The 26,935-nt window shown below is 41.1% G+C and overlaps 1 protein-coding gene across 2 annotated transcripts in view; it reads left to right on the top strand.

The window, feature by feature from the left end:
• Eya3 (EYA transcriptional coactivator and phosphatase 3) overlaps window positions 1-26,935 on the top strand; it is a 91,795-nt gene that overhangs the window by 26,296 nt on the left and 38,564 nt on the right. The window contains exons 3-7 of one of the 2 annotated variants that reach the window (XM_052715616.1): window positions 1,999-2,042; window positions 7,683-7,762; window positions 10,834-10,900; window positions 13,869-14,005; window positions 23,418-23,555. In XM_052715616.1, coding sequence (XP_052571576.1) covers window positions 1,999-2,042; window positions 7,683-7,762; window positions 10,834-10,900; window positions 13,869-14,005; window positions 23,418-23,555 — 466 coding nt within the window. The remainder of the gene's footprint in view (window positions 1-1,998; window positions 2,043-7,682; window positions 7,763-10,833; window positions 10,901-13,868; window positions 14,006-23,417; window positions 23,556-26,935) is intronic. The other variant, XM_052715617.1, reaches the window with a different exon arrangement.

Here is a 26,935-nt window from a genome sequence, read left to right as displayed (position 1 = left end):
ACCTTACAAAGCTATTTGTAATTGATGATTTCCCCTCACTCTTAGCTCAGTGTGGCCTGGTAGTATTATTTTCTAGATGTGCCTATTTTTCCAAAAAATAAAAGAAGGTCTACCATTTTATTTCCTGTGTTTGCCATATTATACTATGACTAATGCTGACTTTATGTTCCCATGTGTTTAGGGGACAAAAAATGCAGTAAATAGATGAGATGAGTCTCCTTCATTTATTACCAGATTTTTGGTGGGTAGAAAAGAATAAATGTATAGTGTGTATATATGTATGTGTTTTTGTGTCTAATACAATTGGGTTTAGCAACTCATCCCCGTCTAATGCCTGAAATTAGCACACAGCTTAAAAATTACTATAGTGAAGTGGACAGTATAGGGGAGTGTGTTCTAAACCAGCACAGTCCAGCTGTGGCCTTTAGTTTACTCTGAGATTTGTTTTTAGGGCATCCCCTCCCATCTGTGCTGATCCAGTAGCCTCTTTGTTTTTACACTTAACGTTGTTTCCCTCCTGTCCGTCGTCTGTCTCTGTCTTATCAGACTGGTCTGTTATCTTGCAAGGCCTCAGAGGCTCCCTGTTATCCTCAAGGTAGGCCCCGCTCCCTGATCTACTGTGTACTGATGCTGCCCTGTGCCGTCGTCTCTTCTTTCACACGCACTACTCCGAGGTGCAGTGAGGCTTTAGTACATTGATTTCATGTTCTTTATTCTAGTTGAGCCCTTTTTATGACTTTCTGTACATACTGGCCTGTGCCCCCACTCCACCCCAGATACAAGTTCCTCTTTACCTACTAAATTCAATTTATCAGGTTTCAGCTTAGACTAATAACTCCCCCCACCCCCCCAGCTGAGGACCAAACCTAGGACCTTGCGCTTGCTAGGCAAGTGCTCTACCGCTGAGCCAAATCCCCAACCTCAACTAATAACTTTTTATTTATTTATTTATTTGTTTATTTTAGACAGGCTCTTTAAGCTCTGGCTGGCCTGAAACTCACTATGTAGTCCAAGCTGGCTTTGAACTCACAGAGATCCACCTGCCTCTGTCCCCCCATAGTGCTAAGATTAAAGGTATGCGCCACCACACTGGCATTCTCAGTTGAATTAAATCATAGAATACTATTTCTGTATGTGTTTTGTTTGTTTGTATGTATGTATGTATGTATGTGAGGAGGTCAGAAGAGGGGCTCAGGTCCCTTGGAACTGACATAATGGTATGTACGTGCTGGGGATTGAACTTGGGTCCTCTGCAAGAGCAAAAAGTACTCTTTAACTACTGAGCCATCATTCTAGCCCCCAAATCATAGAATACTATTTAAAGGTGGGTTAGTAAGAGCTGAAAATGTTAATTGTAAAATGATGACAGGCAGTAAACTGTAGTTGAACTTTTCTTGTTTTCAATTCAGTTTCTATTTAAACCAGTTTTCCTTATTCCTTGGGCTACATCTCTTTCCCCCCACTTTTATTATAGGGTTAGATTCTTTGTCAGAGTCTGCATGTCATCCTGGGGTTCTTCAACCCCTTGGTTGGCTTATTGTAAGGAACTACTGTCATGTAAAAGTTTCACATTTTTGTGTAATAACATTTATTCTAGGTCTAATAAAAACAAAATGAAATACATATTGGTTAATATATAGTAAAATTTCTCTACCAAGTGTCAGTATCTGTGAATTAAACCAACTAAGGGTAAATATAATGGACAAAAAATATTTTTTAGTGCACATATTGTATAAACAGTCTCATTTCCTAAATAATATAGTATAACAACTATTCACATAGTATTTATAGTGTATTAGATATTGTAAGTAATTTAGAGGTGGTCTAAAGTACATGAGAACTATGCATGGTAATATAAAGGACTTGAACATCTACAGATTTTGGTATTAGTGAGGATTCCTGGAGCCAGCCCTGTGATACGGAGAAACAACTGTGTTTGCAGCTAGGGTTTCAGAATGAGATTACTGCACTGATTTCGATGTGTACTGATGTTTGCAGGTGAAGAAAGCCAAGATGCAGGAACCAGGAGAACAAACTTTAAGGTATTTATAAAATTGGACTTCATTTAAATGATTGTGCTGATTAGTATAGGGGCATGCTTTGTGGTGACTGCTGCCTTTTAGGTTTTCACTGTTACCTTTGCATTTTGAAATGATTTAGTTTCAGATTAAAATTCCTCTTCAAAATAGGATTGATGAGACTAGTTTGGGCAGCACAGCAAGACCCTGCCCCCCAAAACCAAGCAAAAATCTACTTTTCCAAAATAGCTTTCCCTCTGATACTTAGGCAGATCTTTTGTTGATGTTGTTATGCCTTCATTACTTATTAAACAGTATTACTGAGTTCATTTTATATATATCGGGCATTTGTGGAGAAACTCATAAATGAAAAATGATATATTCTTCAGTCAAATGTACAGTACAAAGGAAGGAGAGACCAAAATAAGGGAAATAGGAAGAGTTTGGCATTAATTGTCAATTGAGCGTGTGGTACTCCAAACGCTGGTTCCACTCCTGTAGAAAGGAGGTGTCTGTAGCACCTCATGGTCTGTCTCCAGTGCCTTCATGATGGTCATTTTTTCCAGTTGTACCTCCTGCCGGTTAGCCACTGACCACCGAGCCAGGAACTGCATCATTTCCAACACGTTTTTCAAGATGCTATTTTTACTACCACATAGATAATTCCAGATTGTTTACCCTGCAACTGACACTCTGGCCATGTAGCTCATGCTTCCATTTTAAATTTCTAGCATATTTTCTTTATTACCCACTGGCTTTTCTCTCAAAATGGACTTCAGTTTCTTTCTTATGCTAGTTAAGTTATAAGATCTATTACTGTGGGGTGGTGGTGGCCCATACCTTTGATCTCAGCACTTGGGAGGCAGAAGCAGGTGGATCTCTGAGTTCAAGGCCAGCCTGGTCTACAGAGCAAGTTCCAGGACAGCCAGGGGTACACAGAGAAACCCTGTCTAGAAAAAAGCCAGGGGGAAGAAAAAAAGATCTACTACTATAGTCTGTCCCTTGAACATGTTAGCTTTCTCCACTCTTCCTGTGTTATGCTTACCAGCAAAAGTACATCCTTGCTTAAACCCAACTGTCCACCTATTCCATGCATATTCCTGATCTGCTTGCCAATAAAACCACAACTTTGCTTAAACCCAGATTATTCACTTACTCCCTGTCACCATAGCACTGTAATAGAACAGCACCAAACTATACTGACTCATCTTAGTTTCCATTCATGGTTACGTCTCAAATAGGCACATAGATATCCTTCTCTGTGTGTCTGATTTCCCGGTGTCTAAAATCATCTTAAGTCTGTCTTCCTTTCATCTTTGCCTCCTGTCTTCTCCCTTTCTCTTTACTTCCCACATTTTTATTCACTCAGCGAGGGAACTTGCTACCTAATTCAAAGAGAAATTAGAGACATTAAAAAAGAAGCATCTTGCTTCCAGCAGATTGGTTGTGGATACTTTCTGTTTCCTTTTCCTGGGAAGTCAGTTCTCCTGCTGCGCTACAGAACCTGCCAACTCTGTCTTTTCCTGCAGTTCTTTTCTTCCTTTGGTAAGCTTTAAATCTATGGCTAAGTATCCTTAAATTTACCATTTACCCTCTTCCTTTGACAGTCATACTGTGTAGGCCATGCTGGCTTTTCACTTGTGACCTTAGCTTCCTGAGTGCTGAGGTTTAAAGACTTAAGCCACCATGCCCAGCCTTAAACCTTCCCCTCCATCCACCACACTAGGGATTGAATGTAGGGCCTTGAGGATCCTAGGAAGAGCTCTATCTCTGAGCTACATCCCACAGCCCTTAAAACACTTTTAAAAGTGTAATTCATTATCAGTGTGTACGTGAACTTGTGGGACCACTGACACTATCCATCTCTGTAACTTTTATTGTCTTCCCATGTTGAGACTTCATACCTGTTAAACAGAGCTTCCCTTTACCCCTCTCTGCTTGTCCCTAGCATCTTCCATTCTACATCTTTCCGTGTTTGTGAGATTAGTCTGTGGGATTGACTGTTCTAAAAACTTCATGTAAAGGACTATACGATTATGTATATAGTAAAAATGACGTACATATATAGCCTTTTGTAATTTAGTAATGTCTTCAGGTGTGTCTCTCTATAGCATGTATCTTTTTAAAGATGAATAATACTTCTACTTTTTCTTTATTTCTATCAGTCATTGATAATTGATAAGAGTTCTGTTGAATGAAAAGATACTTAGGCTGTTCAGTTTATGAAGTTTGAGTGTTTTTCTTTTTCTTTTATTTTTTGGTTTTTCGAGACAGGGTTTCTCTGTGTAGCTTTGGAGCCTTTCCTGGAACTCACTCTGTAGCCCAGGCTGGCCTCAAACTCACAGAGATCTGCCTATTTCTGTCTCCAGAGTGCTGGGATTAAAGGCGTGCACCACTGCCTGGCAATCATTTTTATTTTTTTGTTTTTTGTTTTTTTTTTTTTTGGTTTTTCGAGACAGGGTTTCTCTGTGTAGCTTTGCGCCTTTCCTGGATCTCGCGCTGTAGACCAGGCTGGCCTCGAACTCACAGAGATCCGCCTGCCTCTGCCTCCCGAGTGCTGGGATTAAAGGCGTGAGCCACCACCGCCCGGCTAATACATTTTTATTTTTTAAGCAACTTTGTTGTTAAGCAAAATTTTACATTTATATGTTCTGAAAGCAATTATTTTCAGGCAATATACAATTTCTCTGGGGACAGTTTTAAACATTGAACAAAGTGCTAGAGTTAATTCACTATTTTGGTAGTGTGTTTCTAATCTGTTCATGTTTAGTTGAATGTGTAGGGGATTTTGCTATAATAAAATTCTAAATCATACTAGAATCAAAGACTTTTTAGAATTGGTATGCCCAGTGTGTCCGAGGACATATCACTTTTAAGATTCAGGATCTAGCGCCGGGTGGTGGTGGCGCACGCCTGTAATCCCAGTACTCAGGAGGCAGAGGCAGGTGGCTCTCTGTCTACAGAGCTAGTCCAGGACAGGTTCCAAAGCTACAGAGAAACCCTGTCTCGGAAAAACAAAAACAACAACAACAAAAAAAAGATTCAGGATCTAAAAATAGTCTTCAGCAGTGACTATAACTAACTCAGAGTTACCCAAGTACACAGAAAAGAAACTCGTTGCAGTTGGAAATGTGGAACTCTGGCCCAGTTTCAAGTTCTTCCTTGTGTGAATTCTATTTAAGTAGGTATGAGGTGGGACTCAGAAGTCCTTAACTTTTACGTAAAATTCAGGGCACTATGATTTAGCATGTTGGTGTGGATCAGTATAACTAGTTCATGCCATTTCTTTCCTGTCCCCTTTAATTTCCATGGTTATAACTTGGGTAGTACATTGTTATTCCAAAAGTGTAATCATTTGAGCAAAGATAAAATTGAACTTTGTTTGAAAATTTTGCTTTAAAAATTAAATTTCCAGGCTATGATGGCTAAGCCATTAAAAGCACTTACTGCTCTTGCAGAGGAACAAGATTTGTCCTCGGCACCCATATGGTGCCTTACAACTGTTTATAACTCCAGTTCTAGGGGATCTGAAGCCCTCTTCTGGCTCCATAGTACCAGGCACACACAAGTCCATATTACATGCATGTCAGCAAAACTCTCATATACATTAAAAAAAAAAGTGGTCTTTTTTTTGTTTGTTTGTTTTTTCAATTAAATGTGGTAGGTATGATGGTGCATGCCCCTAATCCCAGCACTTAGGAGGCAGAGGCAGGTTGATGTCTGAGTTTGAGTCCAGTCTGGTCATTATATCAAATTTCAGGCCAGTCAGGGGTACATAATGAAATCCTGCCTCTGAATGAATGAATGAATGAATGAATGAATGAATGAAGCTGAGGAAATTCGATTTAACATTCAAAATATACCAGAAGAAAATTCTTTATTAATACTTTGATATTAGAGGTTAGCTTGAGAGGTCATGAGAGCTTTAAATGTTGCTATGTAGAAACTACTTTTACCTCCGATTAGGCATTTTTATGCTCAGATGTACAGCCTCTGGCACAGTAGCCCTTACCTCTCCCTGGGAAGAAAGAGTAACAGGGTGTAAATGTGGGAAGTGTACATGGGCTGGAACCAAGAAACAGAACAGCTGTGGTTACTGTGTGCTTGTTATATCTGGACTTAGCTACTTTGTATGTATTGTCATTCATTATCTTTATAACCCAATGAGGCACGTTCTGTTTTATCAAACTCACTGACAAATAAACTGAAGCTTGGACAATTGTATCAGTTGTCCAAACTCTACAGCTAGTTATTGGAAAAGTGGTTTATGAACTTGGCACTCCAGCTCTAGAGCTTACATTTGATAATAAAGTTAGCTAGTTTTTTGTGATAGATAATGTCTCACTCTTTTGTGCAGACTTGCCTTAAACTAATTTTGTAACCCATGCTGGCCTCAAACTTATGATGAACCCGCCTGCCTCAGCATCCTAAGTCCTGGAATTAGGAGTGAGTCACCACATGCAAATAGAAGGTGTACTCTAACCACTATGCGATCGTGGGAGGAAGTGATGGAACAATGGGCTTACAGGGAAAGAAAAGGAGGAAAACATTAGAAAGGACTCAGCTTGGAGTCATTGCTAGTTCAGAATTTTAGTGGCATACTCGCAACATTGTAGTTTCTAATGTAATGACTTAATCCTCCTTATTTATATGACTTACCTATTAGAACTTCTCTTAACTTTCTTAGGCTTAATTTAAAAAAAAGCTATAGTGCTTGCTTTCCACACGAGGACCTGGGTTAAGTCGCTGACACTACAGATAGACAGGTTAGCAGACAGACAGCCACAGTGAGCTGGTGTCCTGGGTATTAGTTTTGTTGGTATCAACTTTGTCTCTGGGACTCTTGTGGCCTCGGCTGGCCTCAGGCTCATGTATTAGAAGATGGCCTTGAACTCCTGATCTTTCTGCCTTACATCTCCCTAGTGCTAGAATTATAGGTATATAACACCACACCAAACTTCATTTTTTTAATAATAGAGAATGGTTTTAAGGCTCAGAACTCCTCCTTGGGAACAAACTATTTAATTTTTAAAAAATTCTTCAAATTAAGATTTGTAGCTGATGATGACCCACTTTCTAATTAGACATCTCCCTACTTTGTTATATTTTTAACCAAAGTAACAGATACACAGAATGGTGTGGGAATAAAGTACCATGTCTTTCAAATTACCAAAAGAATAGATTTCAGATGTTTTTACCACAAAGAATAAGCATGTGAGGTGGTGTTTGTTAACTAGCTTGGTTTGCATTTCAGAGTATAAATACCAACACATTACATTGTGATCCATCCGTATACTATATATATATATATATATATATATATATATATATATATATATTGAAGTGACAGTACTGTATTCGATATTCAGAGTTATTTTAATGTATGATCTTAGAGAAAAATGTTTGACTTGTTCATGACGTAGCTGGGGCTTCCAAGTGATACGAAATTTCAAGGGTCTCAGGATATGACAAAGAGCAGTCGGATGTCGAAAGTGCTGCCTTGGGCCTCCTCCTTTCATCTGAGTTGCTAAAAGCCAAGAATTAGGAGATCATCTAGATTTACTTCTTACTGGAACAGCCTAAGGGGAGATGGGTTTGAGCTTATCCTTTTCAGCATTATAGCAACTCATTCAGGGGCTAATATGTTTGTTTTGGTTCTCCTAGCCAAGTAAACAACCCGGATGTCAGTGATCAGAAGCCTGAGACATCCAGCCTTGCGTCAAATCTTAGCATGTCAGAGGAAAGTAAGTACTATGTTTTATGCACGGTGGATGTGGTATTACTATAACCAAGGGATGTTATTCTTGTATAATGGGGTTTCACTGAGTGTCTGGGTTATCCAGAATATCTAGAAGGCTCTTCTCCCAATGTTCATACCTGTACTCTGATAAGCGTCATTGACATACTAGCTGAGGACAAGTCTCAAGGAATCTGCTCATCCAAGGAGTCATACTCAGTGCCTTTATTTTTGTTTGGATGTTGAATTTCTAAAATAGTAGCATTTTATTAAAATTTAAAAAGCTTGTGGGCTAATGTCTGACTGTTACTAAAAGAGGATTAAAACAAAAACTTGAAATAAAACCAAGTAATCCTACCTATCAATCAAATGTTCATCCTAAACCCCAACCCTAATTTAACTCAACTCTCCCTCTTCTCTGTAAATGTGTACAAATAACTAAGCATTATTGGATGGAATTACATACTTAACTGAGTAATTACTGCTCGTCATAAGCACAGACCTCAGGTGAGTACTCCGTCTGTTGGGAAGCCTTCATTTCTCTGCGGAGCTTTCCCTTTTAATTTATACCACCGCTTCTCTCAGAACATCAAGACTCACTCTCAGCTTTCCTCCTGCTTAGCTGCTGTCTTCTCCAGTAAAAGCCCCGTGAGGAGGAGTTGCTGTGCTCACTCCCCGTCTCCAGTCCTCCCCCTGTGTTTGTGATACTGCCTCACTTCCTCCTTGTTAGAACAGAAGAGTATCCCTGTCTTGTCAAATCTAAATCCTTTTATCTGCATTCTAAACCCTCTGGCCTTCCTCTTGGAAGACTTGGTGTGATGGTCTTCTCGCCTCCCTCCTGCATCATCACATTCCTCTTCTTAACTCTTCTTGCCATAAAGAGGTGTGCTCTGCTAGCTGCCATCTTCAGAAGGCAGCAAAAGCTCTTTGCATCTTTTGTGATTTGCAGATTTTCTGTGTTTCACGACACATCGGAACCTCGGAAAGGGTTGCCTTCGCTTGCTCCCCTCCGCCTGTTCACTCTTCAGCTGGTTGACTTAGCTTCTGTTGTCTCTCTTCCCATGAAACTGCTGGGCAAGGTTCTCAGTTCCTGTCATATTTGCCGACTGCAGCAGACATTGGTCTGTCCTCAGACTCCCCCTCTCTCAGCACGTCTCCTCTCATGACCCTTATCCCCTGATGGCCCTTCTTCCAGCTGTACTGTATTTAATGTTAGGAGGCCCCAGGTTTGGGTTCTAGGCTACCTGCCTCCTCAGGGAGCCTCCCATCCTTTACTTAAATGTCATATATTGTTAACAAATTCCAAGTTAATAATTTAAAGCAGGGTTTCTCTATGTAGTCCTGGATGGCCTGGAACTCATTAGGTAGACCAGGCTGGTCTTGAACTCACAGAGATCCTCTTGCCTCTGCCTCTTGAGTTTTGGGATTAAAAGCATGGACCACCATGCCCAGCCAAATCCCACATTTTTATTTTCAGTCTGATTTCTCTGATTTCATTTGTGTATCCAATTGCCTACTTGAAATTGCTAATTATGGTCTGAAAACAAAGTCATAAGTAATATATAAGAAGCTTTTGTCTCTTTGAACCAATCAGATTGTCTCCTCCTCTCCCAAACATACCCATTGTAGGAAGCTGTATTACTGTCCCACCATCTGTTCAACTGACAAACCTGGAAGTCCTCCTCCTCCTCCTCCTCCTCCTCCTCCTCCTCCTCCTCCCTGTCTTCCTTATTCCATATCTCGGAGCTGATTAGAGTGATGTGTTAGTGTTAGTGACACCTGCACTCGGCCCATCCTCACTGTTGTTACTGTAGTCTAAGACAAAAACTACTGTTTCAATCCCCTACTGTATAATGACAGATTATGCCCCAGCTTTGTAATCCACTCCAAACAAGTCTGTCATTGGAGGAGAGGTAGATAGGGCTTGAGTACCTGTCAACGGAGAGAAAACCATCTTGCAGAATTTGAATGACCCTACCTTATGTTCTATGATGGATAAGATGTTCACACCTAATTGATATTACCTTCATTTCTGTCTATCTGAATATAGATGAAAGTGATCTTCAAGTTTTTAATAATCTTTTAAAGGCCTCAAACAGTGTCATTGGACAAAATCTTTTACACTAACTTCACACTTGTAAGTTTGTCTTACTCTTGGGTGTGAATTGGCCCCTCCTCTCTTGACCTTCCTTTCTGTGTGAGTCACTCTGGGAACCTTGTTAGGTAAAAGCCAGTGCTTCAGCTTCAGTCCGTCTTTGCACCAGAGCAGCTCCTTTGGTGCTGCTGAGGGAAGTCTGAACAGTTGAGGAGGAGGCTGGCGGAGCAGTTACGGTGCAGCTCTGTGGGTGATGAACTGAAGGGGTGCTAGTATGTGGCTCAAGCTTTATCCCGGTTGTGAGCATGAGAGTCAAGCTTTCATAGCCACTTTTTCCAGACAAAGTCAGGAGGGCAGGAGGGCATCGGAGGGAAAAGTCCTGCACTCCCTGGGTCTCAGAGCATCTGCTTGGCCAGACTTTAACAAGCCTCTATTATAAAGTGGAAGGTAACAACACAGAAACTGCTCTCGTCTGCACTGCTGTTGAGTCTGCATAGCGATAGCAATGGTTTCCAAATGAGACCAGGCACCTTTACCAAATCTGTCTCACAGGTCGTTCCTAGGGCTTCTCACTAAGAGTAGAGTAAGTACCCCGAGTCTAGATGAAGAAGAAGCATCATTCAATTTCTTAGATATGGGTTTGGCTTTCTAAGTTTGTCAGTGAGCATGGCTGAGAGCCTAGGGCGTTTTCCTTCAGAGATAGCTTAGTGATGAGAAAGTGGGAATTAGTTGGTTTATCTTCAGATCTTTTCTGTGTCCATCTATCCCTCTCCATCCTATCTTGCTTCTTTTACTGCCTCTTAAATTCTACAGGCAGGTTTGTAAACAGAGAAATGAGGTGTTTTCTGCTACACAGTCTTTGGAACTTTTTGGCATCCAGTCGGTGTGTTATTTACTTTGAAGGACTATATAGTAAGATGTGTTTTCCCATTTGATTTTTTAATGTTCTAACTTTTTTTTACCTGATAATATCTTTCTTTCAGTTATGACATGCACCGATTACATCCCTCGCTCATCCAATGATTATACCTCACAAATGTATTCTGCAAAGTAAGTTGAATAATTATTTCCAAACTTTTCTCTAGGCTCATTGCAAAATTTAATATTTAACTATTTTCACCTCCCTTGTTCTGTCCTTACTCCAGTTTTCGTCACATCTTAATAAAATCTATCATCCTTTTAAAAATCACATGGTTGCTGGAATAGATTACTATTGCGTGGAACCCACTCTAATTGAGTAGGCACTCAAAATGTAGACTACTGATCAAAAAGCAGTTAGTGATAGGATCATTTCCTTTCTCTATGTTGACATACGGAGCAGTAAAAGCAGCTCAGGATGGCTCCAGATTGACAACTCTGAGACAGGGGTGGTGGGTGAGAGTTACAAAGAGGTACATTTTAGGCCTTCATAGCATACGGTCAGTGCTTAAGACCCAGGTTAATCATCTTTAAGGTGGGCCGGGTGCAGAACAATGTTTGTACCAGGTTGCGGTTATGTATTAATGAAGAATGGACCTATTCAAACAGACATAAACAGCTGCACCCACTAAACCAGTGTGCTCTTGCTAGTTTAATGAGCAAATGCAAGAGTCATGAAGAAATTGGTAACAGAGGTGAGAGAGCCCTGTGAGGCTGCTCGGAAAAGGAAACTGGCATTTTTCTTTGTTGTACCCATTTGCTTATACCTTTAGTTAAAGAAACAAGCTAACTAACATTTCCCACATTCTGGTGTTAACAGGAATGTCTTCTTGGGCCAGCCATTCTCATGCGGTTTTCTTCTGTGGAGTGTTAACACTGTCTTCTGGAAGCATTCTGGGGAGATTTTACATGTCATAGGATGCTCCACTCTTTTGACATGTCATCTACAAATGTACTAGGTCTCGGTCATAGCTGTCCTGGGGTGAATTCAGCCTATAGGCCACAGATCGAGCACACCTAGATTAGATACTAAATGTGAAACACATGTCAACTCTGCAAGCTTTCTGGTATCCAAGTTGTACTGTTAATTAGTTTGAAAGACTAACAAGTGAGATAATGCATCTTTTCCTTTCATTTTTGAAATATTCTGACTATCCTGGTGATATCTGTAAAGACATATGGGAAAAGAGACTATGGTCTTTACAATATCTGGAAATTAACAGTCCTGAGACAGTATTATTTCAGAATATTCTCATGTGACGTGAGTAGCAATTGTTGTCTAAACTATTTTCCAGGCTTAGATCTGGCTAATGAGACTGTTGAAATACGAGTCTATTGCGTACACAGATTCATCCCCAACGTGCATAGCTGCTGCTTTGGGATTCTTTATTCGGGTGTGCCCCCTCCCTTCATTTCCGCCTCCTCACCACGTACTGGAGCACTGCATTAAAATCCCTGTTTAACTGGCCTCCGCCCCACTGTTATGTCCATTTCAGAAAGCAGTGGGCCATTAATCTTTATTAAAGAACAGCTCTGCTCTTGCCGACCTTCCTTCGGTGAGCCAGGGCCTTCCTGTTGTGGAGGTTTGTCCGACTCTCGCCTGGCACTCAGGCCGTGTGTCTGTCTTTCTACTTTTGCATGTTCCTTCCCTTTCTGATGTACCTCCCTTAGGATAGTAGAAGGCTTCCTCTCAGATAGGAGACCCTGGCTCTCCTTTCTTGCGCCTTTGCAGCGCTTTGCTCTGTCCTGGAATACCGTCTCTCAGTTGTGTACAGTTTACCTGCTCGGCTCACATGCTTCTTCCTTCTATTCTTCTTTATTATCTGCTTCTCCCAAAGGTGGGTTTTTTTGGGGGCGGGGGTATCTTTTCCCATAAGACATCCTCCTACCCCATATTTATTAAGCTTTTATGGTATATAATAGCACTTCTTCTTACATCATAATATGCCAAATAAAATAAATAGAATTTATATATAGGGTATAGTAGAATGGGTAAACTACCAAGTCAGAAAGCCAGGGTGAAGTTGCAGGGATTTCACTGGTGAATTTGGTTCCCTGGCTGTCACTGGTGTGACTGGCACCGACTAGTGGCAGTGTGCTGAAGTTTAAAGTGACTTCTGAGGTCTATCAGCCAAGCTGGCTCCTGTTTCACAGGAAACACAGGACACTGGAGCACACCTCCACTCCACCTGGGGTTTTTTGTTTGTTTATTTGTTTGCTTTTTTGAGATAGGATTTCTCTGTGTAACAGAGTCCTGGCTGTCCTGGAACTTGCTCTGTAGACCAGGCTGGCCTCGAACTCACAGAGACCCACCTGCCTCTGCCTCCCGAGTGCTGGAATTAAAGGCGTGCGCCACCATGCCTGGCCACTCCCTAGTTTTGATGTGGTTGCTTTTCCTTGCTCCATCAGCCTCGCCTTCCGTGTCTGAGAACTGCAGTTGGCTCAGTGCTTGGATGAAGAGACGCTGGCTGCTAATTCTGTTCTGTCCATTCTTGAATTGTTCTAAAGTGTTGCTTTTGTTTTGTTTTCTGAGAAAGGGTCTTAAGAGACCCAGGCTGGCCTCAAACTCACTACAGAGTCAAGGGTGACTGAATTCACTCTGTAGTAAAAGATGACATTGAACTCCTGATCCTTCTGCCTCCACCCCACAAGTCCTGGGTTTACAGACTTGCCCCACAAAACTCAGTTCATGTGGTGCTAACAATCAAATGCTCTACCAACTAGGCAAGTGCTCTACCAACTGACTATGTCCCCAGCCCAGATTTTAGTCATTACCCAACATAGGGTATAAATAAGTGATCCTCTTTTAGGGGATTAAATAAGTATCTCGTTTAGGGTCTTGCATGTAACATAGTTCTTTGTAGGGTAATAGTAAGAACTTGGGAAGATGTTTGAAACTATTTACTTTTTCATAAAATTATTCCTTGGAAAGAGTAATGGACAAACTTGTGTTTTCTGACCATAATAAGAGTTATTTTGCAATGGAAAGTTAATCTCCTCATTCCTGGATTCTTTGTTTTAGTGATATTAACTGTTTTGTCCATTTTCATTAATTAAAATGAGCCACATATGGAAGTTTTCATTTTCTTCATTTTCCTAGACCTTATGCACATATCCTCTCAGTTCCTGTTTCGGAAACCGCTTACCCTGGGCAGAGTCAGTACCAGACACTGCAGCAGTCTCAACCCTACGCTGTCTATCCTCAGGCAACCCAAACCTACGGACTACCTCCTTTTGGTAAGCTGTCCTTTTTATGAGCAGTTCTTAAGAACGTTTCCATCAGTCAGAAACTTGTGTCCCTCCTCAGAAAGCAAGGAAACATTATCCTTTATAGGGTGTTTACTCATTAAGTGTGTGGTAGAAGTTGTGTTTACAGCTTTCCATAATTATTTGGTTACTCACCAAAACTTGACTATTACAAGGTCTTTACTCTGAAACTTGGGTCCCCCACCAAATGCTGAGGTTTGTGCTCAGGCCCTCCTCCTGCCATGCTAGGCTCTCTGACACTAAGCTGTGCTCCCCAAACTTTATTAAATCTTGCTACATTCGTTTAGGCTGGTCTTGAACTTGCTGTATAGTAAATGCTAGCTTGGAAGTTTCAATCCTCCTGCCTCAGCTTTCTGAATACTGGGTTTACAGGTGTGTGCCCTGACACCCCAGCTAGAGGCTTGGACTCATCAGAAGACCCGGGGATCACTGTCAACTTTACTTACTTTATTAGAATATAGTGCCATGCTAAGGGAAACGTAGTCAATATATTTTGAGGTGACTGATTTCTGCTAAAACCATGTAATCTAAATATTGATAGACTATGTCTCACGGTAGGTTTTTGTTTTGTATTGTTTATCATTGCTGTTTTCTGGGTTTTTGTTTGGCTCATTTCTCTCTCCTCCCGTACCACTCCTTCCCCAAATTGATCAAATGTTGTTCTCATGAACCAAAAGTGCTTTTAGAGTGGAAGACATCCAAAGCCATGTGCATAGGGAGTTGTTTTCATTAGTTTTATGTATCTTGGATATGAACTGTAAATCAAAATAATTTACTGGGAGTTAGTTTGAGGTTGACCATTTAGTATCTGTGGCAAATTTTTTGCCCATGTATAAAATGACAGTTATGTACAGTATGCCTTAATGCTCCTCTGCTCTAGCCTAGTTTTAAATTTTTTTGTTTTTGTTTTTCGAGACAGGGTTTCTCTGTGTAGCTTTGCACCTTTCCTGGAACTCATTCTGTAGCTCAGGCTAGCCTCGAACTCACAGAGATCCGCCTGCCTCTGCCTCCCGAGTGCTGGAATTAAAGGCATGCGCCACCACCGCCCGGCTAAAATTATTTTAATATTAATCGAACTTAATATGTTAAAAGTTAGGTTTTAGGGGGCTTATTGCTCTTGCAGAAGACCCAGGTTCAGTTGCTAGTACTGACTGTTCACAACTTTCTATGACTCCAGTTTTAGAGGACTCAGCTGTCCTCTTCTAACCTACTTGGGTACCAGGCACGCTGTAGATATACATGCAGGCAAAAGACTCATACATATAAATAAATCTAAAAAAATTAGTAAAAAAAAAAAAGTTATGTCTTTGAGACTTCATTGAAACCAGCTAAGGTGTTGTATTTTAAATCTTGTAGAGAAGTTACCCCACAGATGCTGGGGACTTGAGTGTGCGTGCGTGTAGCTTGTCCACTCCTACGCCTGTGGCTCTCTTGACCAGTGTCTTGGGTTACTGGCAGCTGTCTAACTTTTAGGCTTCTTAGCATCCTCTGGCTCCTTGGTCAATGCCAAAAAGAATTGAGGGTGTTTGTGTGCTTTCTTGTTCTGCTGTGCTGGAGATCTGTCACATAGCCTTCTGAACACTACACAAGCACTCTACCTCCTTCTGCAGACTGTTTTCTTCTCTCTCTCTCTCTTTTCTGAGAGTGTTTTATAGCCAGGTTGACCTCTAATTCTAAATCCTCCTGCCTCAGTTTCCCAAGTGCTGGAATTATAGGTATGCACCACCGTTTATGGCTCCTAGGTGGTAATAATTCATAACAGGATTTCTCTATGTTGCCATAAGCTCCGTGATCCTCTTGCTGCAGATTTCCAAGTGCTGGGGAATCCTGGCATGCACCACCATACCTTGATGTGTGGGGATTATTTCTTTCCTTTTTTAAAAAAGTTAATTTTTAAAAGATCTATTTATGTATGTATTTATGTCTGTGGGTGTTTTGTCTGCGTGTAAGGCTTCCCACAAGAAGAGGGCGTCAGATTCCATGGACTACAGTTACAGATGGTTGTGAGCCCACCCGTAGGTGCTGGGAACTGAACTCAGGACCTCTGGAAGAGCCAGTCAGCGCTCTTAACTGCCGAGCCATCTCTCCAGCCCTGTGGTCATTTATTATTGCATCTATTAAGCTAAATTTTCCTCGGATGGCTCCTGATAGGCTATGAGCTGTCCAGTAATTATTTTTGTATATCTCCCCCTCATTGTCATTGCAGTTTATGATTAGCAAGCCCAAGCTCCACAACACACTGAATAGTTGATCCCATCTGTTGTTGAATAACAGTTTCTTTTACCCTAAACTCAGTTAATAAAACACCTCACAGCCAGGTGGTCATGACACATGCCTTTAATCCCAGCACTCGGGAGGCAGAGGCAGGCAGATCTCTGTGAGTTCGAGGCCAACCTAGTTTACAGAATGAGTTCTAGGAAAGCCAGGGCTACACAGAGCAACCCTGTCTCAAAAAAACCAATAAATAAAAAAATAAGTAAATGAAGAAATGAAGAAAACACCTCACAAGGTGCTCGTGTCTTTTATAGTCATTGTATCTCTCTCATACTAGAAAAGGAAATTCTTTAAATAAAACTCTTCGGAGAACTTTTTTTATATTACAAAGACTAATTGGTAAGGATGAATATCTTTATTTATTGTAGTTGGAGGCAAGAGAAACTTACATAGATTATCCTGTCAGTAAATGGGAGAAAAAAATAATTGATTATGTTGACTTGATTTGACTTTAGGTAATATATGATACTTACTGATAAAAGACTAGGTTGGGGCAATGTATATGATAGATGTGTTTTCTTCCATTTTTCCAGGGAAGTATATGAGATATTTGCAATATATTTGTGTGCATGTATGTATGGTGTGCAACGTGTGTGTGTGTGTGCAGGTGCATGCGCCTGTAAGTCCACTCAGGCCAGAGGAGGTCATTGAGTATCCTTCTCTGTCACTCTGTCTCATCCCTTTGTGGCCCAGTCTCTCCTGAACCTGGATCCTGCGTTTTGGGGTAGGCTGGCAGTCAGCAATCCCCAGTGATCTTCCTATCCTTGCCCACCTGAGACCAGGCACATACTGAAGCCATGCTTAAATGTGGGTGCTGGGATGCAAACTCAGATCCTCATGATTGACTAGCACAACACTCCTAACCCCATTTATAATACTTTTTAAAGTTACGGTGTCTTTTCTGTTTGAATTTTGTGAATTTTGTGTGCATGTATGTGACTGAGTGCATACACAAGCGAGAGTCAGTTCTCTGCTGCCACCTGGTGGGATCTGGGGAAATCACACACGTTGTCAGGCCTGTATGTAAGTGCCTCCACCTTCTGAGCTATCACAGGCCTTCCATTTGTCTTTTTGAAACGGTCTCACTTGGCTCAGGCTGGCTTTTAATTCTGTGTGTATTTAAATCTGGCCTTTAACTCCTAATCCTCCTGCCTCCACCTCCCAGATGCTGGGATAGCAGGCCTGTGCCACCATGCCCAGCCTAGTCACCAAGTCTTTAAATATCATTTTCTTGGGACCATCAGGGTAACTCAGCAGATAGAGGCTCTTGAAGTACAAGTCTGACAACCTAAATTTGATCCCTAGAACTCGTACATAGGTGAAAGGAGAGAACCAATTCCACAAAATTGCACTGTGGTACCCACAAATGTGTATGTGAGGGTGTATACACATGAGTGCAACACTAATTTAAATAAAGACTATTTTCTTGGAATTTAATACATGGCTGTCTTTGGTATTATATTTATTTAGATGTAAAAAATGCTTCCTTTTTTTAAAAAATTATTTTTGTTTTTGAGACAATTTTGCTGTGTAGCTCCGACTGTCCTGGAACTCACTCTTTAGACCAGGCTAGCCTCAAAATCAGAGATCCACCTGCTTCTGCCTCCCAAGTGCTGGGATTAAAGAAGTTCGCCAACGCCGGGCAGTGGTGGCGCACGCCTTTAATCCCAGCACTTGGGAGGCAAAGGCAGGCGGATCTCTGTGAGTTTGAGACTAGCCTGGTCTACAAAGTGAGTTCCAGGAAAGGCACAAAGCTACACAGAGAAACCCTGTCTCGAAAAACCAAAAAAAAAAAAAAAAAAAAAGGAATTTCACCAACGCCGCCACCACCCTTTTTTTGGGAAAATGTGTCTTTTGAAGTCAGAATTTTAGTAGGTGTGTTACCCTAGTGCTGTCTTCAGGTTAACTAGTCTATTAATATATTTCAGGAATAAGTAGACTTTTGAAAATGTCATTATAATTATAGCCAGCCACAGTGGCTCACCTCTATAATTATAGTACTCAGGAAACGGAGGCAGGAAGATTGCCATGAGATTGGTCAGCCGGGGCTACATGAAACCATGACTCAAAAAAACAAACAAACCCACATACACACAAAAACACTAACTAAATAAATAAACTTTCATTATAATTATATTTTTAAATGTTTACTGTAGCTGGGCAGTGGTGGCACACACCTTTGATCCCCACACTCAAGCCAGCCTAGTCTATAGAATGAGTTCTAGGACCTTCAGGACTACACAGAAAAACCCTGTATTGATGGGGGGGGGGTGTTCACTGTATCAAGCAATATGTTAGATTAGGACTTCACATTTTGTATTATTGTCTCATTTAATCCTTAAAGCAGATCTTAGTGATATGTAGTAACATTGCCCCCTTTGAGCAACTAAAGTCATAAAATTAGTAAATGCTGAAGATTAGATTTAAGCCTCAGTCTGATAAATTCTCCTAAATTTTGGTCCTGTATCAAAAAGATGGTCTCAGAGTTCAGCTTGAAATCAAAATGTCCTTTTTAAAAAATTTGGGAAAAAAACTAGAAGAAATGTAGAAAAGTTGCTAGGGGTAGTCTTTACTCGTAATCTTTCCAGAGCTGTAGAAAGTTGGGTGATGTGATGGAAAGGGGTTGGAAGCCTCTTGTCTGGTGAACTGAGGAATGAGGAAAGGATGCTGTTCCTTTTCTTTCAGAGGCTTACACAGTGTGCTCGGAGCTGGTACTGATGTGGTTATTTTGAAAGATCTTCGATGTGAGGTGTATTAAGAGTTTATTCCATTTCTCGAATCAGATTCAGTTCTAGAAAGTTTTATCAAGTGGAACTAATTAGAGATACAAAAATTTGTTTACAGAGATACTCATTGCAGCATTATTTATATATAGTAGTAAGAACAGGCCAGGAGGTGGTGAGGGCGCACACCTTTAATCCCAGCACTCGGGAGGCAGAGGCAGGCGTGTCTCTGAGTTCAAGTCCAGCCTGGTCTACGAAGTGAGTTCCAGGACAGCCAGAGCTACACAGAGAAACCCTGTCTCAGAAGAAGAAACAAAAACAAAAAACTTAGAAACATATACATGTGCATTGGAAAAGCATATGTTAAATTGCAGTATGTCCATAGGATGGAAAACTCAGTAGCCATTATAATGTATGGTCTTTTTTTAATGTTTATTTAGTTATTTTATTTTTGTAATTATTTTGCCTGCATATATGTAAATGTGCCACATGCATCCGTGGTGCCTGTGGGAGGTCAGGAGATGGTATCAAATCCCCAGTGGAGTCACAGGTGGTTGTGAGCGGCCATGTAGGTGCTGAGAACTGAACCCGGGTCCTCTGCAAGAACAGCAAGTGCTCTTAACTGCTAGGCCATCTCTCCAGCCCCAATTTAATAGTCTTTTAATACTTACCTTTTGCTTTTTAGTTATGTGTAGGGGAGGTGGAAGTCTGTGTGTACCCCTAAGTATACTGTCTGTAGAGGCCAGAGGTATCATATGCCCTGGAACTAGAATTACAGGCAGCTGTGAGCTGCCCAACCTGGACACTCAAAACCAAGCCCAGGTCCTCTGCAAGAATAATGCATTTTCTTTACCTTTGAGCTAGCTCTCCAGCCCCCATAATTTATAGGCTTAAAATATCTATGGCTATTGGTATAGCCATTGTGGAACTTTTTCAAAAAAGTAAAAATAAAATTCACATATGTGTGGGCGTTTACCCACCAACCCCACAGCTCCTCCAAGTTTTCTTGAGTTCGAGCAGCAGGAAATATTAGATAGAAGGATTTAGATTGTGGAGATAAACAGATAGAAAATAAAGGATATCCTCGAGAGGGCCTGGAACTTATTCCAACAAGCCTTGACTGGCTCTGCCCCAGGGTATTTATAGAGACGCCAAGGGGTGGAGCAAAAGACCTCCTCCCCCAGCACAGCCAAGTGCAGACCATCCCAGACACCTGCACTCAGGCCCGTAGTCCTAATCATCCTCTATGTGGACCTGCTGGGTAAAGCCACGAGGAACCTGAAAACGGGTTCCCACACATATGGCTGAGCTGTAATACATTGGGTTTGTGTCTGAAGGACATTTAAGTCATCTATCACAGGGATACTTGAATATCCATGTTTATTACTTCACTATTCCCAATATTCAGAAAATGGAATCAGCCTTAACAATCAACAGGATTGCAACCAGGTATGGGACACACTGAAATAGAGGCAGGAAGATTAGAAATTCAAGGTCTAAAACAACAAATCAAACTGATAACCCAGAAAAATGAAATCATGACATTTACAGAAAAATGCCCGAAGTTGGAAATCATTATGTTAAGTAAAACAAGCCAAACTCAGACAATCACCAAATGTTTTCTTGGTATGTGGAAACTAGGTTTAAGTTGTATATTCGCAGGGAGGGATCTTGTAACTAGAAAGTCTTGAAAGGGGAGGAAGAGATTTTAAGGGAAGGGAAAAAGAGAAGGTGATGGAGTATATTTGAGAAGGAAGCAGAAGGAAGCAGCTGCTGAGAGATGCCAGGGTTGTGGGCAAGGAAGTGGACCTTGGGAGGGTGATGCATCAGCGTGAATTATGACACGTACCTGAAAAAACCATAATGGAACCCATTACTTTGTATGCTAACTAAAAAGTTAATTTTAAAAGCCTGCACATGCACACATACAAATATATTTGAGGTTTTAAACGAAGTGTGATAGTGCACAGGTGTAGTCCTAGTCCTTGGGAGTCAGAGGCAGAAGGACATAAGTTCACGACCAGCCTGGCTGAAAACAGTAGGACCCTGGCTCAAAAAAATACATAAATAAGTGAAGGAATGAAGGAATGCTGGGGAGGTGGCTGAGCAGGTAAAGGTGCCTGCTGACAAGGTGGTGACCTGAGTTTGATTCCTGGATCCTACATGGTAGAAGAGAAGCTGTCCTCTGACTGCGCGCGCGCGCACACACACACACACACACACACACACACACACCCCATAAAACAATTTTTGGTTTCCTCATTTGCTCTGTGCAATAGTCCTATAGAATTCAACTGTTTGGTCAGACTACTTAATATAAGGAATTCTGGAATATATTTACATGCGTAAAGGACAGGAGCTACAGTGATACTACAGGCAGTTTTCATGTTGTCTTTTATTCCTCCTTTCCTTAAAAAAAAAAAAAAGTTGTTTATTTGAGTTTCTGGCCTGGCATGATAGCACACACCTGTAATCTCCATACTCAGGACTGGTCCACATGGCAGATCTTGGCCTCAGAAAGTAAAATACTAAGTAACAAGGCTAACAAGACATTCTTACTCGATGTATTGCTGTAGATGAGAAATTGCTTTAATACTGTGTGTTAATAAACATTTTCACAAATCCAATTCTTTAGGGTCTAAACCTACTTGGGAAATACAACCACATTGCTTACAATAAATATGGAAGTTATTGTTACATGTAAATGATACTTTGCTTAACAAGAGTAAGTATATAATGCCAAACCACCAAGAATCATAGCACTGAGTCTTATCTTTTACATGTAAAATTTTAAAAATAAATAAAATAGTGGCCCAGGGAGATGTTCAGTGGGAAAGAGTGCTTGCTTCTCAAGCATGGGGATCTGAGCTCAGATCCCAAGCACCCATGTAAAAGCGAAGTGTGGCAGTGTGTGTGCCTATAACCCAAGCACTAGGGGTGGGGACAGAGGCAGGAGGATCACTAGTGCTTGCTAGCTGTCAGCCTAGCTCTAGGTTCAGAGAGAGACCCTGTTTCAAAGAGAAAGGCAGAGAGATAGAACACCGTGAGAGATGTGGGTAATTCTTCGGCAGTCCATTAGTGTAGTTAAGTTTGGATGATAGAAATATACATAACTTTTTTTTTCTAAGTTACATATTTCAAGATGTTTTTAATTTGGGTTTTTTGAGACCATGTGTTGCCATAAAGTATGCTGGCCTTGATCTCACAATCTACCTGTATCAACCTGCTGAGCACCACCACTCAGCTAAGTTATATCTTTCGGTTTTTTTGTTTTGTTTTGTTTTTTGAGACAGGGTCTCATGTAGCTGAGGATAGCCTTAAAGTTACTCTGTAGCCAGGAGTGACATTGAGCTTCTGATCCTCCTGCCTTTTCTTCCTGCGTGCTGGGGTTATAGACATGCACCACCATGCCCACTTTGTGTGATAGAATTGAAGCCAGGACTTTTACATATGTTAAGCACTTTACCAACTGAACCACCACTGGGGCCTATGTAATAGTGTTAATTTTTTTTTTGAAAGCAGACATGTCTTTCCTAATCTAGGAAACAAAGTTTATAAATCAGTTTAAGAGAAAGATGTATTTAAAGTATTTTTTAAAAACTTGCTGCCGGGCGGTGGTGGCGCACGCCTTTAATCCCAGCACTTGGGAGACAGAGCCAGGTGGATCTCTGGTTTTGAGACCAGCCTGGTCTACAGAGTGAGATCCAGGACAGGCACCAATGATACACAGAGAAACCCTGTCTTGAAAAACAAAACAAAACAAAACAAAACAAAAAACCCGGGCTGGAGAGATGGCTCAGAGGTTAAGAGCACTGCTTGTTCTTCGAAAGGTCCTGAGTTCAATTCCCAGCAACCACATGGTGGCTCACAACCATCTGTAATGAGATCTGGTGCCCTCTTCTGGCCTGCAGGCATACATGCAGGCAGAACACTGTATACATAATAAAAAAAAAATTAAAAAAAAACCAAAAAAACAAAACAACATCAACAACAACAACAAAAAACTTGCTTATCTCATGGGTAAGTGAATTTTAACTTATATAGACTATCTCCCACTTTGACAATGTGAATTTCTCATTGTACATTGACATCAGTCTTTCTGTAGGACAGGTACTCTGGTTGTTAACTCTTCTGAATCCTGGTCAATTGCTCCAACTGTTGAGATACTTCTATTGGGGTTTTAGCAAAGTTTTTGTTCCCGTGACCCCATCTTTGAATTCTGAGAATATATTTGCTTGTGGTGTAAGTAGGAGAATCAGTAATTTCTTCCTACAAGCGAATTTGTTTTAAGATTTCAACTTTAAACATAGCAGCTGGTATTGCAAGCATAGCTGTGCTCCTCAGCCCATGTGTTGTGTGTAACTGGTCCACTTTATCTGATTCAGGTGCACTGTGGCCAGGTATGAAACCTGAAAGTGGTTTAATTCAGACTCCATCTCCAAGTCAACACAGTGTTCTTACCTGCACTACAGGGTTAACCACAAGCCAGCCAAGCCCAGCACATTATTCTTACCCCATTCAAGGTAAATAGGCATGGTTGTGTGCGTGTTATTTAATTTTTATGGTTTTTTATTTTTAATCTGCCCGTATATCCAGACAAACTGGATGATACAGGAGCACTGTCAGCTAAAGAAAAAGGAATGGCATGCATTTGTGCATGCTTTTTATGTCAGGCAAATCCGAGCCAAAAGTGTGGTTTGTGAGTTGCTTAGGCTTTGAATGTGAGCTGCTTAATAGAGTGAAGCCTTCTCTTTTGCATGCTGATATCCAGAAAGCTTCTCTGGATTTGGTTCCGGTCTGGTCTCAGTGGCATCTTCACATGTAAGTTGGCGACTCCTCAAGTCAGGATTTGGCTGGCTTCTATGTGAATTGTCGGTGGAATGTGCAATGCAGACTGCTTTTCTGCTGGTGGCTTTTGTGACACCCCACCCCTACCCCACTTACTACTTCTTGGTGAGAGTATTTCTTTTGCTCAAAAAGGTGATTATGAGGCTGAGGGTGCAGGTTCGTGGTGGAGTGCTTGCCTAGCATGTGTGAGGCCCTGAGTCGCATTCCAGCACTGAAGAAAAAAGTTGATTTTCGTTCTTATTCAGGGCGAAACCTACATTTTAAGCAACTTTACTTTCCTGAGTTCTTTGAAAAGGTTAGAATTTTATAATCAAGATGGGTAGGCAAAAGGGCATATTTAATTGCCTACTCTGCCAAATCCATTGATCCAGGGTGGAAAGCAGTGTCCATGTACCTGGCTTCTCATCTGTCTCCATGCCTCTGTTTTTGTTTTCTTGTTTTACAGCCTTTTACTTTTCATTGTTTTTAAAATAAACTCCAGAGGGATGAGTGCAGACACCAAAAGCCTCTGTAGATAGGAGCCTTGCTGATGGAAAAGACTTTTAACTCTTTTTTGTTCATTGATTTGGGAATTGTTTGATTCTTGGAACAGAGAGGCCACTTTATTCTTTGTTTTGGGTTTTTATTTTAGGTTTTAATTTTATTTGTGTGTATATATGCATGTGCATGAAGGTACCCATAGATGGTGTCTACAGAGACCAGAAGATAACTTGGAGCTAGAGTTGGAGCCTGTTGTGAGCTGTCCAACATGGGTGCTAGGAACAGAGCTCAGGTCCCGGAAAACAGTGAGTGCTCTTAACCACTGAGCCATCACTTCTGCCCTCAACTTTGTTCTTAAGACCTAGGTCTAAGCTACCCTTACCTCCAGGTTTCAGAGTCTCCTCTCTTACAGTTCATCCTTTTTTTGCCCCCGCCTCCCTGTTTTCTTCCTTTCTTTTCTTTTCTTTTCTTTTCTTTTCTTTTCTTTTCTTTTCTTTTCTTTTCTTTTCTTTTCTTTTCTTTTCTTTTCTTTTCTTTTCTTTTCTTTTCTTTTCTTTTCTTTCTGCCAACCAGGAGGAACAAAGCTTAAGGACATTACCCAGGCTCACCTTGAACCTTTGGGCCTAATAAAAGAACCTCCTAACCCAGTCTTTTGAGGCCATCTGGAAGTAACACACACCATCACGTCTAATTTTGATTTTATCTTTAGTGTTTTCCTAAATTAATAGACTTTTGAGATCAACAGTGAGGTAATTAGGTCCCCTTAGGGATACACATAGGTCATGAAGGAAGAGAAGGAGGAGTAAGGGTTCTCTTCCTACTGGGGTGTAAAAATCTCCATTCTTCTGTAGTTGTTTAATGCTCACTTCTCTTCCCTTGGAAAATAAGTGGAGTCATCTTGGGGGTAAGCTGGAAGTCATTGCTGTGGTGGGTCATGAAAGCATCTGTTGGAATTCTTTCACCACTGTCCTAACCTGTCGTGTGCTAGGTGTGTGTTTCCTGTGACTCTGCTGACTGGTTTCCTTCAGTGAACACTTCTGTGTTCTCAGCCATGGCTAGGTGTTCCTCATGTCATCTTCACACAACCCTGTAAGTACTATAACCCCATTTTCAGATGGGAAGCCTGAGGCACAGAGAATCTAAGTAACTGTTCATAGTCACCAAGTAAGTAATCAAGTCAGGATGGAGGTGCAACTCTAACTCTAGAGTGTGAATGGAATATTTCTCTCAGGATTGAAATCATGGTGTCAGTATGAGCTCTCCCTATTTGAGGAACTGTACTAACAAATATCTAACTTTATTTTTCCTCCATTTATTATTAGCACTCTGACACAAGGTAGAAATTTTAAAGGCATCAAGTTGTTCATTTCTACTATTTAATCTGAAGAAAAAGTTTATAGGAAAGCATTGGCTAAGATGCTGTATAAGCGTTATTAGTGGGTTGATGTTCATGGCATTTCATAGTTAGTGCCTCTCCCCTGCTTTCTCTTCCCTCAGGACACACTGTTCTTTGGACTCTCATTTCATTCTAATACCCAATAGTCTTTGACCAGGAGTTTTCCTTTCATTAGTAGACTTTTTTTAAAAAAAGATTTATTTGTTTACGTATATGAGTGTTTTGCCTACATGTCTGTGTGTGCTTCACATGCATGCCTAGTGCTAGTGAAGAGGATGTTGGGTCCCCTAAAACTGGTGTTAACAGATTTTTGTGAGTCATGATGTGGGTGTTGGGAATAGAACCCAGGTCCTCTGCAAGAACAGCAAGTGCTCTTTCTGGCCCCTTTTTAAAACTTGTGTAGCTGTGTGTGGGTGTGTGCATATGAGTGCAGATGTCCTTGGACGCCAGGAAAGGGCGTTGGATTCCTTGGAACTGGAGTTATAGTCAGTTAGGAGCTTCCTAGCATAGGTGCTGGGAACCTAAGGAAGGTCCTCTGGGGCAGGGGGATATGTGCTCTTAACTGCTGAGCCATCTCTCCATCCCCAACAGACTTTTTTTTTAGTATACTTTTCTTGTGGAAAGAACGGTATTAGAAACCAAGATCTGGGGTTATCAAGGTGATCAGTTGGTAAAGAGGCTTGATTCCCAGGATACACTTGGTAGGAGAGTGCGGAGTTGGCCTCTGACCTCCATATGAACACACACACACACACACACACACACACACACACACACACACACACACACACACAAATGAATGTAATTTTTAAAAAGGAAAATATATGTATGAAATCACAAATGAATAGATAATGTAATATAATGTAATTTGTTTTGCTTTTGTTTTTCGAGACAGGGTTTTCTCTGTGTAGCCATGGCTGTCCTAGATCTTGCTCCTTAGACCAGGCTGTAGATCCACCTGCCTCTGCCTCCCAAGTGCTAGGATTAACGGCATGCACCACCATTGCCCAGATATAAATGTAATTTTTAAAAAAGAAATGGAGCGCTCAGGATGACCCAGGGGGTAAAATCACTTGTCTTGGAAGCTATACAACCTGAGTTCAACCCCCAGAACCCCCAGTGGAAGGGAAGAGCCAGCTCCCTCCTATAAGTTGTCTTCTTACTCACACCATGGCACAC

Source organism: Peromyscus californicus, unplaced genomic scaffold (genome assembly GCF_007827085.1).
Source record: "Peromyscus californicus insignis strain IS unplaced genomic scaffold, ASM782708v3 Scaffold_5__1_contigs__length_169319896, whole genome shotgun sequence".
NCBI classification, from domain to species: domain Eukaryota; kingdom Metazoa; phylum Chordata; class Mammalia; order Rodentia; family Cricetidae; genus Peromyscus; species Peromyscus californicus.
The sequence above is the reverse complement of the archived record's forward strand: the minus strand, read 5'-3'. Positions and strand labels throughout refer to the sequence as shown.